The following is a 14,680-nucleotide window of genomic DNA, read 5'->3' on the forward strand; positions in this document are numbered from 1 at the left end:
CTGTGAGGGGCCCCTGGTCTGCGTCCCCTGTGAGGGGCTCTGTTTTGTGGGGGCCTTGGTCGACATCCCATATGTGGACCTTGGGTGGGGGGGTTCCAGTTGGTGGCCCCCTCCCTCTGTGTTTTTTGGGGAAGCGCTTAGGCATATAGCCTAGTATATGGCACCCCTGCCCTCCCCTACCCCCTCTGTCTCTAAAGACATGGCCCACCTTGCGGGGTGGTGGCCACGCTCCCTATCTTGTCAGGGAGTGAGGATGACTGCAGTAGGGCGCTGGTTATCACACTTATTACATCTGTGCAGTAACCTTTCAAGATGGGGGATGCAGCGATGGCTGCGGCGGAAAGCCGATACCTCATAAGCTGTCTTTAGCGGCAAAAGTGTTCCCTTTTTCTTCTGATCTTGACAAAATTGCCCTTGAAGACTGGGAGGGTCTAGAGTGCATTTGTGTTAAAAAAAACAAAAACAAACAAAAAACGCTTGCTGTGAGGTACCCATTTGGGAATGCCCCTGCCTTTGCTGCATTGCCGGACCTATGGTCTAGGCACTGCAGTATGTCAGCTACGCCTCTTGGCCGTAATTCCACTGGTTGCTGAGTTTCTAAAGTCTCCTCAGTGGTGCTTAGACAGGTGTTTTTAGGGCTACCCTGGATGTCAATACTTCCAATGGGCGTCTACTGCTGGACCGCTTGCTGTTCTCCGCAGGGGAGATGTGCAAGCTCCGATGCTGCAGAGTGTGGTTGTCACGGTTCCCGTGTCAGGAACAGTTTAAGGCCCTGACCTGCCTTGTGTGGGTACAGAAGGGGATCTTTTGGTTTCTATCAACATCACGAATGCTTGTTTACGCATTCTGTTATGTGCCCGACTCCAGCACTTCCTCCGTTTTGCTGGGGGTGGGGCGCATGATCAGCTCATAGTCTGGCTACCACTCCTTGGGTATTTGCGAGGTGTTGGCCCCGGATTGGGCGTGGTGGCATCAGTGGGTGTTTGCGGTCCTGGCTGACCAGCACGATCTTCTTCTGCCACTCCTCGAGTACCCCAAGGGGCAATGTAGTTTCTATACAGACCTTGACTGATTTCAGTAGGCATCTATACTATCTGAAGTCTGCTTGGGCCCTTCTAGAACGTCGGATTATCTGAGCCCGAGCTTCAGCTCTGGCCAGCGTGTTCTCTTCTCTTGGACAAACTCCAGAAGTTGCACGTTGCGTTTTTTATTTTTCTGTCCGGCAGGTAGGCCCTCTGTAGACTTGCATGTGGGTGTTCAAGCTTCCTTCGGGGAGATCCGGGCATGAGACAAATGCACGAGGTCTCGGGACAATCAGATTCGGCTGAGTTAGGAAGCCAAGGTTCCCTGGTCTGGTGGCTCGCTGTCTGGTTCTTCGGCGGGATAAATCCTTTCTCCCCTTGTATTAAACAGGGTGACCACCAATGCCAGTTGGATAGGTAGGATGTCCTGGGACTGAGCTCTGCTCTGGGTCATTGTACGCTGGTGGAATCAGGACTACCAGGTAATATCCTGGAACTTCGAGCGATCAGGCTAGGTCTTGATCATGGACGGTTCAACTTCAGGGACTCCCAGTACGGTTCTAGTCGGACAAGGCAACCACGATGGCTTATGCCCTTCGCCAGGGCGGGTCAAATAGGCTGTGGCAGCCCTGGCTGTTGCTAGTATTCCCCCGGTGAGTAAAACGTTTTGTCCGGCCCTTTTCAGGTGTATGCATTCCAGGAGTGGAATGCTGACAGGCGGATACCTCAGTTGGCGAGGGTTGGACTACGGATGGGCCGTTCACCGGGTCATGTATTCTTCGGGTTTGTTCCCGCTGGGACACTCATGGGGTAGTTCTCTTGGTGTCCTGGTTCATCTGGATGGTACCAAGGTTTCTGGTAAGGTCATGGGTTGCTCTGGCAGCTCTGGTGGCCCATGGGGCCAGTGATGTTTCTCTATGCCTTTCCTCCTCTCCAGCTTCTGTTGTGGCTTTTACGCAGGATCATGGCTGTGGGGGTTCTGGTCATTCTGTTATCCCCGGATGGGTCCAGTCAGTCTGGGTACGCTGACTGGGTGCACCTGGTCACCGGCATTCCTTGTCAACTGCCTCTCAGGAAGGATCTATGGTCCCAGGGCCGTTCTTCCATCCTGTCTTAGAGTCACTAGTTTTAACGGCCTGGCTGTGTTGAGCCAGGTGCGGCAGTTCCAACACTGTTGACTAGTGAATCCATCTTTTAGGAGGTTTTAACCTCAGGATGTGGAGAGTGCATATATCCTGGTGTGAATCACTGGGCATTCATCCTTGTTCTTTCTAGGTGGCTCCAATTCCGACCCCCATTTACGGGGGGCTGAGCAGGAATGCGCCTCGAGTACCATCGAGGGCCAGGTGTCAGCCTGGGTGGTAGTCTTCAACATCCCCTGGTCTCGCACTCCCTGGTGCCTACCTTTATTCAAGGGGTTAGACGTCCGTTTCCACCACTGCCGTTTTCTTCTACCGCCGCAGGATCTTAACTTGGTGTTTTCGGTTCTCCAGGAGCCACACTCTCTCTCAAAATATCAGGAGATTCCACTGCTTACTCTGTCTCGGAAGGTGGCCTCTTGGTGGCCTTTACCTCTGCTCACAGGGTGTCGATAATGGTGGCGTTATCTTCTCGTTCACCTCACCCAGGTTTAGGCGGTGCTTCACCCTTTTCTATAGTTCGCCCCTGGGTTTTCATTTGAACAAGGACATTGTGTTTCCTTTCTTGTGTCTCTGGCAACACATCCCAAGGAATTTGCCTTATCTGCCCAGGATGTGGTTCGGGGGATTCGGTTGTATTTGCCAGCAACTGAGTCTTTTGGAGGTCAGGCTCTCTGTACTTACGGACAGGCCAAGAAAGGGGCTGTCTACTTCTTCTGTGACCTTCTTCTGGATGGATCAGACAGATGATGACTCTGGGCTATTCTATCAGGAATCGGGTTCCTGCTTTCCCTGTTACGGCACATTCTTCTCGGGCGCCTAGTGTGTCTTGGGCCTTCTGTCTTCAGGCGCTCGTAGCGCATTTTTTACAAGTTTCTATGAAATGGATGGTTTGGCAAAATGTTATAACAAACTATGAAAAAGTTTTATTTTTTTCAAAGGTTTCGGACTTTTTTCGTTTGTTTAGCAAATAATAAAAACCCCAGTGGTGATTAAATACCACCAAATAAAAGCTCTATTTGTGTGAAAAAAATGATCCAAATTTTGTGTGGGTACTGTGTTGCATGATCGCGCAATTCTCATTCAAAGTGCAACAGCTCTGAGGCTGCATTCACACCTGAGCATAGCGTCTTTGAACGCTTTTCTGGCGTTTTTTCACATGTTTGTATGCAGCGTTTTTGGGCTTTGCCGTTTTTATTTATTTATTATTATACAGATAATAATAAATGAATAAATACATGCAAAATAAATACACAAATAAATAAAAATCATAGATAAAAAAATCAATAAATTAATACTAAGTAACAATAAATAATTAACCCTTAACTTTAACCCTTACCCCTTAAAAAATAAAATAATAATAAATAACTTAACACCCTAACCCTAATGCAAAATAAATTATTATTATTATTATTATTATTATTATTATTATTATTATTATTATTATTAAGAATGTATTTTTTTGTTCGCGTCTGGGTGTTTATTGTTATTTTATTATTATTATTAATAATAATAATAATAATAATAATAATTTATTTCATATTTTATAAGGTTAGAGGTTAATTATTATTTATTAATATATTATTACATATTCATTTATTTTACTTATTTATGATGATTTTTATTTATTTGGGTATTTTTTTTTACATTTATTTATTCATATATTACTATTTTATTTTTTACTTTTTTTCATTTGAGCAGAAAATCACGCAAAAACGTGCACAGAAACACACAAAAAACGTGTTTCCATTCGTTTCTATGGGAATACAAAAGTGCCAAAAGCGCCCAAATCTGCCCGATTTGAGCGACAAAAAAAGCTCCAGATCTTGTTTGGGCTTCAGGCGTTTGGCTTCAGGCGTTTTGGAGTGGAGATGTGAACCATCTCCATAGAGAATCATTGACTTTTCCACTCCAGCGTTTTGGAGCTTGAAGCTTTAAGCTACAAAACGCTCAGGTGTGAATGCAGCCTGAAAGCTCAAAACTGGCCTGGGCCGAAGGGGGGGTGAAAGTTTTCAGTAGGCAAGTGTTTAAAGTAGTCTACTGAGCTGGACAGAACCAGCTCTTGAGGGAGTCTATTCCACACTTTCAACCCTGGTTCACATTGATGCTACTTTGAAATCCTGCTACTTCAATTGAAGTAGCAGGATTTCAAAGTCGCAGGTCAGTGCGATTTTAGGTGCTACTTGAAAGACATCTGTGCGGCTTCATGCACAGATGTCTATTAAAGTCGCACCTGAAATCGTCAAAAGTAGTGCAGGAACTACTTTTGCAAATTGATGTGGCGCCACAAAGTCAGCGTTGCACTGATTAGAACAGTGCCATTACCGGCAATAGGCTGCTACTTGTCATGCGATTTGACCTGTCAAATCACATGACAAATCGCTCCAATGTGAACGAGGGCTCACAGCTCTTACTGTGAAGAAACATTTCCATATTTGGAGATTAAATCTCTTTTCCTCCAGATGTAAAGAGTGCCCCCTTGTCCTCTGTGATGACCTTAAAGTGAACTCAACACCAAGTTCACTATATGGACCACTTATGTATTTGTACATGTTGATCATATCCCCCCTTAATCTCCTCTTCTCAAAAATGAGAGTAAATTCAGTTCTTCTAATCTTTCCTCATAGCTGAGCTCCTATATTCATCTTATCAGTTTGGTTGCCCTTCTCTGCACTTTCTCCAGTTCCCCGATATCCTTTTTGAGAACTGGTGCCCAAAACTGAACTGCATATTCCAGATGAGGTCTTACTAATGATTTGTACAATGATCCTCAATCTCCAGAAAAAAAAATGAAAAGCCAGCGCAGCTACAAATACTGTAGCTGCTGACTTTTAATAAAAGGACACTTACCTGTCCAGGGATCCAGTGCCGTCTTTACCTGGGCTGGTTCTTCGCCAGTCTTCGGGCAAGCTTAGTGTGGGAAGCCGGCTGTGATTCCTTGCGGCTTTCCACTGCCCACTGTGAATGGTCCGGCAGCCTCTTGAAACCTGTGAAATGTTCCAAAAGGTTGCGGGCAGGGAGGAAAGGAGGGAGAACTACCGCTGGAATCGCCTAGGAGATTCCAGCGGAAGTGGGAGTAGGTACCTGCCAAAAGTAGGTACACATTCTCCCCCTCCCCTTTCCAAAAAAATACAAACTTTCAAGGTGAAGGATTCTTTAAAGTAGAACTTCCCATTTAGGGTGAAGTTTCACTTTAAGCTGTGGCTGTGTGACCTCCCATCTGATGGTTCTTGCATAGTTCCAGGGCTAACACCACTTGGCAAAGCCAGTGGCATGACTCCAATGATCTTTTTGGCTGTGGCGTTCTCATATGGGTAGCATTCTTTAATTTAATTTTAACTGCTGTTCCCTGAGACCTGAAATTATTTCAAGGGTTCCTCTGGGGTAAGATTGAGAAAATTTGGTTTATTGGGTACAAATTAATCTGAGCATAGTAGGATCCATACAGTTTAAGGAAACCATGATTGGATCACATGCTTCTTCATACCTGGAAGTAATTGCTTCTGGCAGTTGAATAGAGCTGAATGAAAGGTGTGTGTATATGGTGATGGAGAAAGTTGGAGGGGTGCTCTGTAGAGAACATTGTATGGATCTGTGCATGGATGACATGACTGTGCGGGAGGAGCCATGCCGAATTAAAAAAAAATACTTAATGCTGCAGGGAGAAGAACCCCAATATTCAGGTAAGGGGTGGCAGTTTGAGGGTACAGGGCTGTGAAATAGCAGCAAATTTAATGGCACAGGGGTGGGTGTAACATGAAGCAACATCAGAAAGATGGAATTATCCTTTAAAACTAATTTATTGAATTTATTTGTGATTTGCAATCAAATCAAGTATGCAATTTCTCTTAAAACTTCCAACCAAATGTTGTCTCTTTTCTGTCATCACAGGTGGTTTCAGCAAGTTTCAGGCGGAATTTCCTCACCATTGTGAAACCAACCTGGACTCCACCAGTTGTGCCAGTAGCTCACCACTGCCCCCGACTCCGGTGCTAGGACTTGGAGGTTTGTCCATTGCCTCTGACTGCTCTGACGTTGAGTCTGACCTTGACCGGGAGCCATTGAGCGGGATGGACTCTGAAGGCATGAGTCCACGTAACCAGCCCCCATCATTCCCCGTTCAAATCCTGCCACACTTATACCTGGGCAGCGCAAGGGATTCTGGGAATATGGACACTTTGGCCAAGCTAGGTATACGTTACATCCTAAATGTCACGCCAAATCTCCCCAACATCTTTGAGAAGGATGGAGACTTCCATTACAAGCAGATCCCTATATCCGATCACTGGAGTCAGAACTTGTCTCAGTTTTTCCCAGAAGCCATTGAGTTCATTGGTGAGTAAGACTGGAATACATGATTAATATTGCTTGTTAAATATATATGCAGAGGACTTTTATATGGATTTCTCGTTCCTTATATTGACCCTCCATGCCAGTGTTACCCCATTTCTTTACACAAGAAACCGGTACCATTTATTCCTGGGGTAGATAGTTGCCAAGGAGGCCACATTGCTGGCACCAGGACCAGGTCCTCCTAGAAAATGCTGTGTGATCTACCAGAAACTGATTGCACTGGTAGTCATTTCTTGAGAATGTCATAAAACTGCTAGTAAACTTTTTTTGGAATAAACATCCAGGAGATGGTTAGCAGGATAGAGTAAAGTGCAATTTAATAATGAAAGCTTTGAAAAAATGTAACTTAAAATGGAAATTCACTCTCCCAATCAACATTGATTATTTTTAATTCTCATGCCGCTAGCATTAGTAAATAGATAGGAAAGTATATCATATTTACTTATTTTAAACTTTTTTTTTAATTTCTTTAGTTACTTCCTGATTTCTTACCTAGTCAAATGTTGCCATACATCCCAGGAGTCTTCAGGAGGGGAGGAGGGGTTTTCTCAGCTAAGCACAATTCCCTGCATGCATGCTTGAGCTAAGGGCAGATGGATTCCAGGAAGTAAATGCTGCATGAATCATTTGCCCTTACTCAAGATGGCCACAGCCAGAAATGCTAGGAGGGGTGTTTTTTCACATATCGGAGTAAGGTGCTGATTCTGGCCCCTTACCACGTGATCAGCTGTCAGCAAATGAAAACTGATCACGTGAAGTAAACAGAAGATCAGCGTGAGAAAAAAAAAAAAAGCCGATCACCGGGTACTGTAAGAGGGACATTGGTCCCTCACACAGAGAGCCGCGGCTGTCTCATATGTACCCACCAGTGCCCACAGTGCCACCTACCTTCGCCGAACAGTGCCGTCTATCAATGCCCATCAGTGCCTCATCAGTGTCACCTTCCAGTGCCTAACAGTGTCCATCAGTGCCACCCATCAGTGCCCTTCAGTGCCGCCCATTAGTGCCAACCATCAGTGCCACTTCTGAGTGCCGCCTTATCAGTGTCCATCAATGAAGGAGAAAAATTACCTGTTTTCAAAATTTTATAACAAACTATGATACTGAAACTTTGTAAAAAAAATTATTTTTTTGTTTTTTTAGCAAAAAATAAAAAACCCAGCAGTGATTAAATACCACAAAAAGAAAGCTCTATTTGTGTGAAAAAAAATGATAAAAATTTCATTTGGGTACAGTCAGGGCTTTTTTTCAGTGGGAACGCGGGGGAAAGCAGTTCCGGCACCTCCACCACTGACTTTATGTAATGGTAAGAGGTGCTGGGGTGTGCTGCAGGGTCTATTGATGCTGGCTACTGAGAGATCTATTCTACCTGGAGGGGATCTATTTTTGCAGGGGGGGGGTCTATTCTTACTGGTGGGGGACCTATTGTTGCTGGGGGTGGGTCTTATATCGCTAAGGGGTCAGTTATGGCTGGGAGAGATCTACTGTTGAGGGAGGGGACTATTGATGCTGGCTGTGAGGAGCTCTGTTGTTGCTGCCGGGGGATTTTGTTTCGGGTGGCCCATTGTTAATAGGGGAATCTATTGATGCTAGAGGGGGCTTTATTGTTACTGGCTAGAGGGGATCTATTTGACTGCTTTTCTTGTTATCATTAACAAATTCCATACAAATTGCTTATCACCACAAAATTATACTTGGTTCTGTATTCTCTAAAAGGGCAATAATGGGAGGTAGGTAGAGGGTGCCCGGAGGTGGGTAGGGGCAAAGACAAGGGGTGACTCAGAAAGGGGGAGTTCCTGCACCTATTCTCTGAGAAAAAAAGCCCCGGGTACAGTGTTGTATGACCGCGCAATTGTCATTCAAAGAGTGACAGCGCTGAAAGCTGAAAACTGGTCTGGGTAGCAAGGGGGTTTAAGTGCCCAGTAAGCAAGTGGTTAAAAATTAAATAGTGTTTTTGGTTTGTGGTGCTCAGATGCAGTGAAGATCCACTTTAAAGTGATATCAAAGGTTTTGTTTTTGTTTTTTTAAATAACAAAAATGTCATACTTAGCTGTTCTGTGCAATAGTTTTGCTCAGAGCAGCCCCAAAGCCCCAATCCTCCTCTTCTTCTGGTGTCCCCCACCCGCGATCTTGGCACCTCCCTCCTAATAAGTGCCCCCAGAGCAAGCAGCTTGCAATGAAGGCAGCCAAGCAGGCTCGTTCATTAGCTGTTCAAACACAGAGCCATGGCTCGGCCCCACCCCTCTATCTCTCCTCATTGGCTCACTGGCTGTGATTGACAGCAGCTGAAGCCAATGGCTTCTACTGCTGTCTCAGTCAATGAGGATGGAGAGTCCCCAGAGAGCCAAGGCTCTCGTGCACATCATTGGATCGGGCTTGGGCACAGAGGAGGTTTTTTACCTTCATGCATAGAATGCATGAAGGTAAAAATACCTTCTGCCTTTAGTACCACTTTATGCTGGTCTTACACCAGTAGAAGTATGTTAAAAAAAAATCAATTTTCGGAATCTTCACTCAATTTTCTGATAACTAATAGGATCCAATCGATGACCGTAGTGACGATGAACATCTAAAGAGAAGGCTCAAAATGTTTTCCCTAATTAATTAAATGAAAACAAAATGTGGTTTTCATTCCGGAAAGATTGTACTTATTGTAATGCTCATTAGCATCTAGAAATCGAACTTAGAACTCAAAACACTGGCATGTCAAACTTAATTTTTTAGGGTTTAGTTGAGTCCATAAATCTATCAAATGATTTTTATGCATTTCTGTACAAAAGACCTTCCTCTAATGTATGACCAGCTTTAGGGTTGTCCCCAATTCAGAGGTGAGCTCAGGGACTTTAAGGCAACTCTACAATTGGGCAACTAAGTGGCAAATGAGGTTTAATGTTGATAAATGTAAAGTTATGCACTTGGGGGCTAAGAATATGCATGCACCATACATACTAGGGGGAGTACAACTGGGGTAATCCGTAGTGGAGAAGGATCTGGGGGTTTTGGTAGATCATAAGCGCAATAATAACATGCAATGCCAAGCTGCGGTTTCCAAAGCGAGCAAAATCCATTCTTGTATTAGGAGAGGTATGGACTTCAGAGAGAGATATAATTTTGCCCCTGTACAAATCATTAGTAAGACCTTATCTGGAATATGCAGTTCAGTTTTGGGCACCAGTTCTCAAAAAGGATATCGGGGAACTGGAGAAAGTGCAGACAAGGGCACCAAACTGATAAGAGGCATGGAGGAGCTCAGCTATGAGGAAAGATTAGAGGAACTGAATTTATTCTCTCTTGAGAAGAGGAGATTAAGGGGGGATATGATCAAATACATAAGTAGTCCATATAGTGAACTTGGTGTTGAGTTATTCACTTTAAGTTCATCGCAGAGGACATGGGGGCACTCTTTACGTCTAGAGGAAAAAAGATTTCATCTCCAAATACGGAAAGGTTTCTTCACAGTAAGAGCTGTGAAAATGTGGAATAGACTCCCTCCAGAGGTGGTTCTGGCCAGCTCAGTAGATTGCTTTAAGAAAGGCCTGGATTCTTTTCTAGATATACATAATATAAACTGGGTACTAACGTTTATAGGTAAAGTTGATCCAGGGAAAATCTGATTGCCTCTTGGGGGATCAGGAAGAAATGTTTTCCCCTGCTGTAGCAAATTGGATCATGCTTTTCTGGGGTTTTTCACCTTCCTCTGGATCAACTGTGTGTGAAGGACTGTGTATATATGGGATTGTATTTTGTTTTTTTTTTAACTAGATGGACTTGTGTCTTTTTTCAACCTGACTATGTAACTAATTACAAGGCGATAACAAGTAGTGAACATTATTGCACTCAAAGATTTTCCTGATTTCCCCCAGGAAGAGAAGGTATTACTCACGTTTACATTATTATTATTATTATTATACACGATTTATATAGTGCCAACAGTTTATGCAGCGCTTTACAATGTAGAGGGGGGAAGCACAATTACAGTACAGTTCAATACAGAAGGGATGGGAGGGCCCTGCTCATTGTAAAGGGAGGGGGTGGTGGTACAAAAGATAATAGATGCAGGAAATGATTTGATGTGGGTGGCATTACGTCTGTATGAGTTGCAGAACCTGGTGGTCCTGAGGATGGGCAGATGTTGTATCCTAAAATAATCATCAAGAAGACGTCAGCCTGTCCTTAGTCACCTCTGTATCCACCCTCAGGCCATTCATAGGCATTGTAATTACGTCCCCCCTATGTTGGCCAGTCATGGCCCTGCACCCAAAAGAACCCAAAAAAAAGATATCAGCTGGAGAACATTGCATCGCTGGAGCAGAGGTGAGGATTTTTAGCAGTTTATTTCCACTTTAGTTACTCTACATATTTTTTTTATTTTTGTTATAATCAAGACAAAAAATACATTGGGGGTTATTTACGAAAGGTAATAATGCCCCATCATTGGTGGCAGAGGAAGGAATAGGGCCCCATTGTTGGTGTCAGTGAGTTACCTAGTTAGTCTGGTTAAAAAAAAAGTCCATCTAGTTCAACCAATAAAAATGAGAAGAACAGTGCCCCATCATTGGTGTGAGTGGGAGGAATAGTGCTCCCTTGTCAGCGGCAGTGGCAGGAACTATATCCCACTGTTGTTGACAGTGAGGGGAATAATGCCCCAGGGGCTGAATAAGCTTGATACTTCAAATATTAAATTAAGATTTATATGGCGTCAACAATTTCTGCAGCTTTTTACTAAATAAAAAGGAGACAGTACAGTTACAATACAACTCAAGAGGGTTAGGCCACCGCTCATAAGAGCTTACAATCTAAAGATCATATTGCAATGCAGATATATTTAAAGTAATAGATAACTGATAAAATTCTGCTTCTCTAGGCATGGATGTAAAATAAGCTATCACACTGGTCACATAGGAGTGGCATTAAATCCAAAGTAGTAAAACTATCCTTGTGTCTATCTATCTAGGCATCTTAAGGACACGTTTGTGTGTGCCTGTCTTTGAGAACGACCTTGTGTCTGGCATCTAGCTGCCTCCCGGATAAGGTTACCTTAATGGATGTCCCTCCTCCCTTTTCCCCGCCACTTATTGCCTTTGTCTGAGAGCTATTTTTACATTACTCCACTCTGTGGTGTTATTGGGATTGTTGTTTGATGAAGACACACAGTTGGATAATGATAAATAGTCTTCTTTCGACTTTGGGGTGAAGTAAATACATTATGTCTCTCCTTGGAACAAAACATTGCCATTGTATTGCCTAGTGCCTATGCCATTGCCGAAAAATCTCTGGAATTTTTTTAATTGGTATAGGGGTGTCAACCACATAAACATGTATTTGATATAGGGTCGGTGAAAAAGACTTCTGAAGATTGTTTTCTAAAGTTGGTTAGCTTTTGGAAAATATCTCCGAAAGACTCACTGTCACAGGCACATATGTACATGTGTGTATTTTAATCAGTGCTGGGACAAGATCATCCAGTGCTCAAGGTGAGGAGGCCAAACTGCACCAACCCCCCCCCCCCAATGTAGGTGACCCCAAAGGACTTCTGGAGATTCTTTTCTAAATCTGGTTGGCTTTGGGAAACAATCTCTGAATGGCCATTTCACCAACTCATTGTCACAGGCACATATGTACACGTTTATTATAATCAGTGCCAGGACTAGGTCAACCAGTGACCAGGGTGAAGAGTGAAGATGCTAAACTGCGCCCCCCAGTGTGCGTGACCCCAAAGGACTTTTGGAGATTGTTTCTCAAAGCCAACCAGCTTTACAAAACAATCTCCGAAAGACCATTTCACCAAATCATTATCACAGGCACATTTGCGTATTCTAATCAGTGTTGGGACAAGGTCATCCAGTACACAAGGGGGAGTCCAAACCTCCTCACCTTGCACCCCCCTTCCCAATGTAGGCGACCCCAAAGAACTACTGGAGATTGTTTTCTAAAGCTGGTTGGCTTTGGGAAACAATCTCCAAAAGACTATTTTACCAACTCAATGTCACAGACATATATGTACATACGTCTATTCCGATCAGTACCGGGACATCCAAGGTCATCCAGTGCCAAACTGCACCCCCCCCCACTGATGTGGGTGCCCGCAGTCATCTTCCACTGGCTGATACCCCTCTCCCAGTGCCAGTCCTCATTGCAGAAAACATACCCCTAAGTATGCCAATGGTGCAGAAAATGGACCGCAGACATTTCTGCTGCGGTCCCTCCTGTCAGGTAGGGCAGCCCCCAAGCAGCAGGAGGGTCAGTAGAGGACGGAAGTTCATCGTAGTGAAGATAGGCTGTCAGCTTCGTTGAATGTATTCTAGAGGTTGCTGCCTTGTGGAACCCCGCCAACACATAAAGACAATGCTCCCAGGGCAGCTGCCCCCCTCCCTAGTCCTGACCCTGATTTTAATGAATGTTTAGGAGATTTAACCCCCCCCCACACACACACACACACACCACATACTAATTTTAAAAAGTCTCCATTTTCAGAGATTCTTCAGTGACAATAGAGGTCCTTGGATGTCTGTCTTGGATATCATAGATGGTCATATCGTTATCTACATGACAGGCCTATGCAAAGCGTTTTACAAAAAGCTAGACAAGGAGCTATATATACAAAGCTGTCTCATAAATGCCACTTGTATTCATAGAAGAAAAAAAGGCAGTTGGAGAGGCATGCCTTATTGTGACCCAGGTGCTTATCTTCTGTTCCATTCCTCTCTCGATTGACCTAAAGATGAGCAAGTAAGTCTGTGAATCAGGTAGATTGAAGAAATTTGACCTTTTTTTTTTTAGTGAACTGCAATTCTTTGATGCTCCTGAATATTTACAGATCATACTATTCACTTGGACTTATACAATTCATGAATACCAAACCTCCCAACTGTCCCTGATTTTGAGGGACTGTTCCTGATTTGGAGCAATTTCCCTCTGTCCCTCATCTTGGTCTGATCTCTATAGATGTATATAAAATGCACTTTTTATCTATCAAAACGTGTTTCCCAGAGCTAAACCTTTCATCTGATTTCTAAATTGCTGCATTTGTAAATTCCAAAAGCCAATATAAAGGAATAGTAGTGGTAAAAAAACACTTGTGGGTTAAACCAATCTAATTTTTTTTGTACAATTCTCCTTTAAGGGGGTGTGGCAATGGGGTGTGTCCTATGCCTGCATACTTTTACTGATAGGTGTCCCTCATTCCCATGTCAGAAAGTTGGGAGGTATGGAATACTGGTTGACTGGATTCAGGAATTACATGATTCATTGTATATTGCACAATTTTCATGGCAAGTTTGCACGAATCTCAGATCAATTAACTTCACCTCTACTGACAACCCTTTGCAAATAGTCCTCGGGTATTTACTGAACTGTCTGTACACACAGAGCTTTTAAAGGCATATGATTCATTTAACCCTATTAATCATCCTGAGAAAAAAAAGAACTATTTACTTGCAGGTATGTTTGGCAATAAGGTTAAAGCAAACCTGTGACAATAGAAATACGAGAGCTGGTATTTTTGACTTGTTTGTAATGGTGGAGGCTTCCCAACCTGCATGTTTGTTCCAGGTCAGCGACTCACTAAATAGTGAAGCCTCCATCAAGATAAAATCATTTACACCCTACACCCATATATATATCAAACATATGTCTATCCTCACAGGTTTCCTTTAACGCCACCCTGCCACAAAATGAGAAATCAGCAAAGAATGTTTTAAGAAAAGATATTAGGCTTATCTGGCACACCACTTGTGCCATTGATCTTCGTACTTTTCAAGAGCTACGGAGCGCGGGGAATTACCATGTAGAATTTCTGATCCTTTGCCAAGCACTTGGGCTCCTTCTCCGGCCACTATGTCATTACTGTGTGCTGCGGGGATGTTGGGGATGGTGAAAGGAGCCACAGCATTCAGTGGGGGGTGGGGGCAGGAATCCAACACTCCCAGGAAACGTGTCATATAATATGGAACTTCCCCCTTCCATGTCACCCCTCCTCAGAGGCTTTGAGGAAGAGGCAAGCCCTTGAAATGTGTTAGCCTGTTGGATCTCCAATTGTCCTGTCACAATGTCACGATGTATCGTGGACTGGATGCTGTTTTTTATGATGAGCTTTGATGCAATTGACAACTTATGAGAAAAATACTTAACACCCTTTATATTAAATAAAGCTGTGCTTTTAGGATA

At 43.7% G+C, this 14,680-nt stretch overlaps 1 protein-coding gene across 3 annotated transcripts in view; it reads left to right on the forward strand.

Annotated features, from left to right (window-relative positions):
• Nucleotides 1-14,680, forward strand: part of LOC141108500 (dual specificity protein phosphatase 6-like) — a 192,574-nt gene that overhangs the window by 161,406 nt on the left and 16,488 nt on the right. For all 3 annotated transcript variants that reach the window (XM_073600166.1, XM_073600165.1, XM_073600164.1), the window contains one exon: nucleotides 6,053-6,496. In XM_073600166.1, the coding sequence (XP_073456267.1) occupies nucleotides 6,053-6,496 (444 nt within the window). The remainder of the gene's footprint in view (nucleotides 1-6,052; nucleotides 6,497-14,680) is intronic.

This window comes from Aquarana catesbeiana, linkage group LG09 (genome assembly GCF_042186555.1).
Source record: "Aquarana catesbeiana isolate 2022-GZ linkage group LG09, ASM4218655v1, whole genome shotgun sequence".
NCBI lineage: Eukaryota > Metazoa > Chordata > Amphibia > Anura > Ranidae > Aquarana > Aquarana catesbeiana.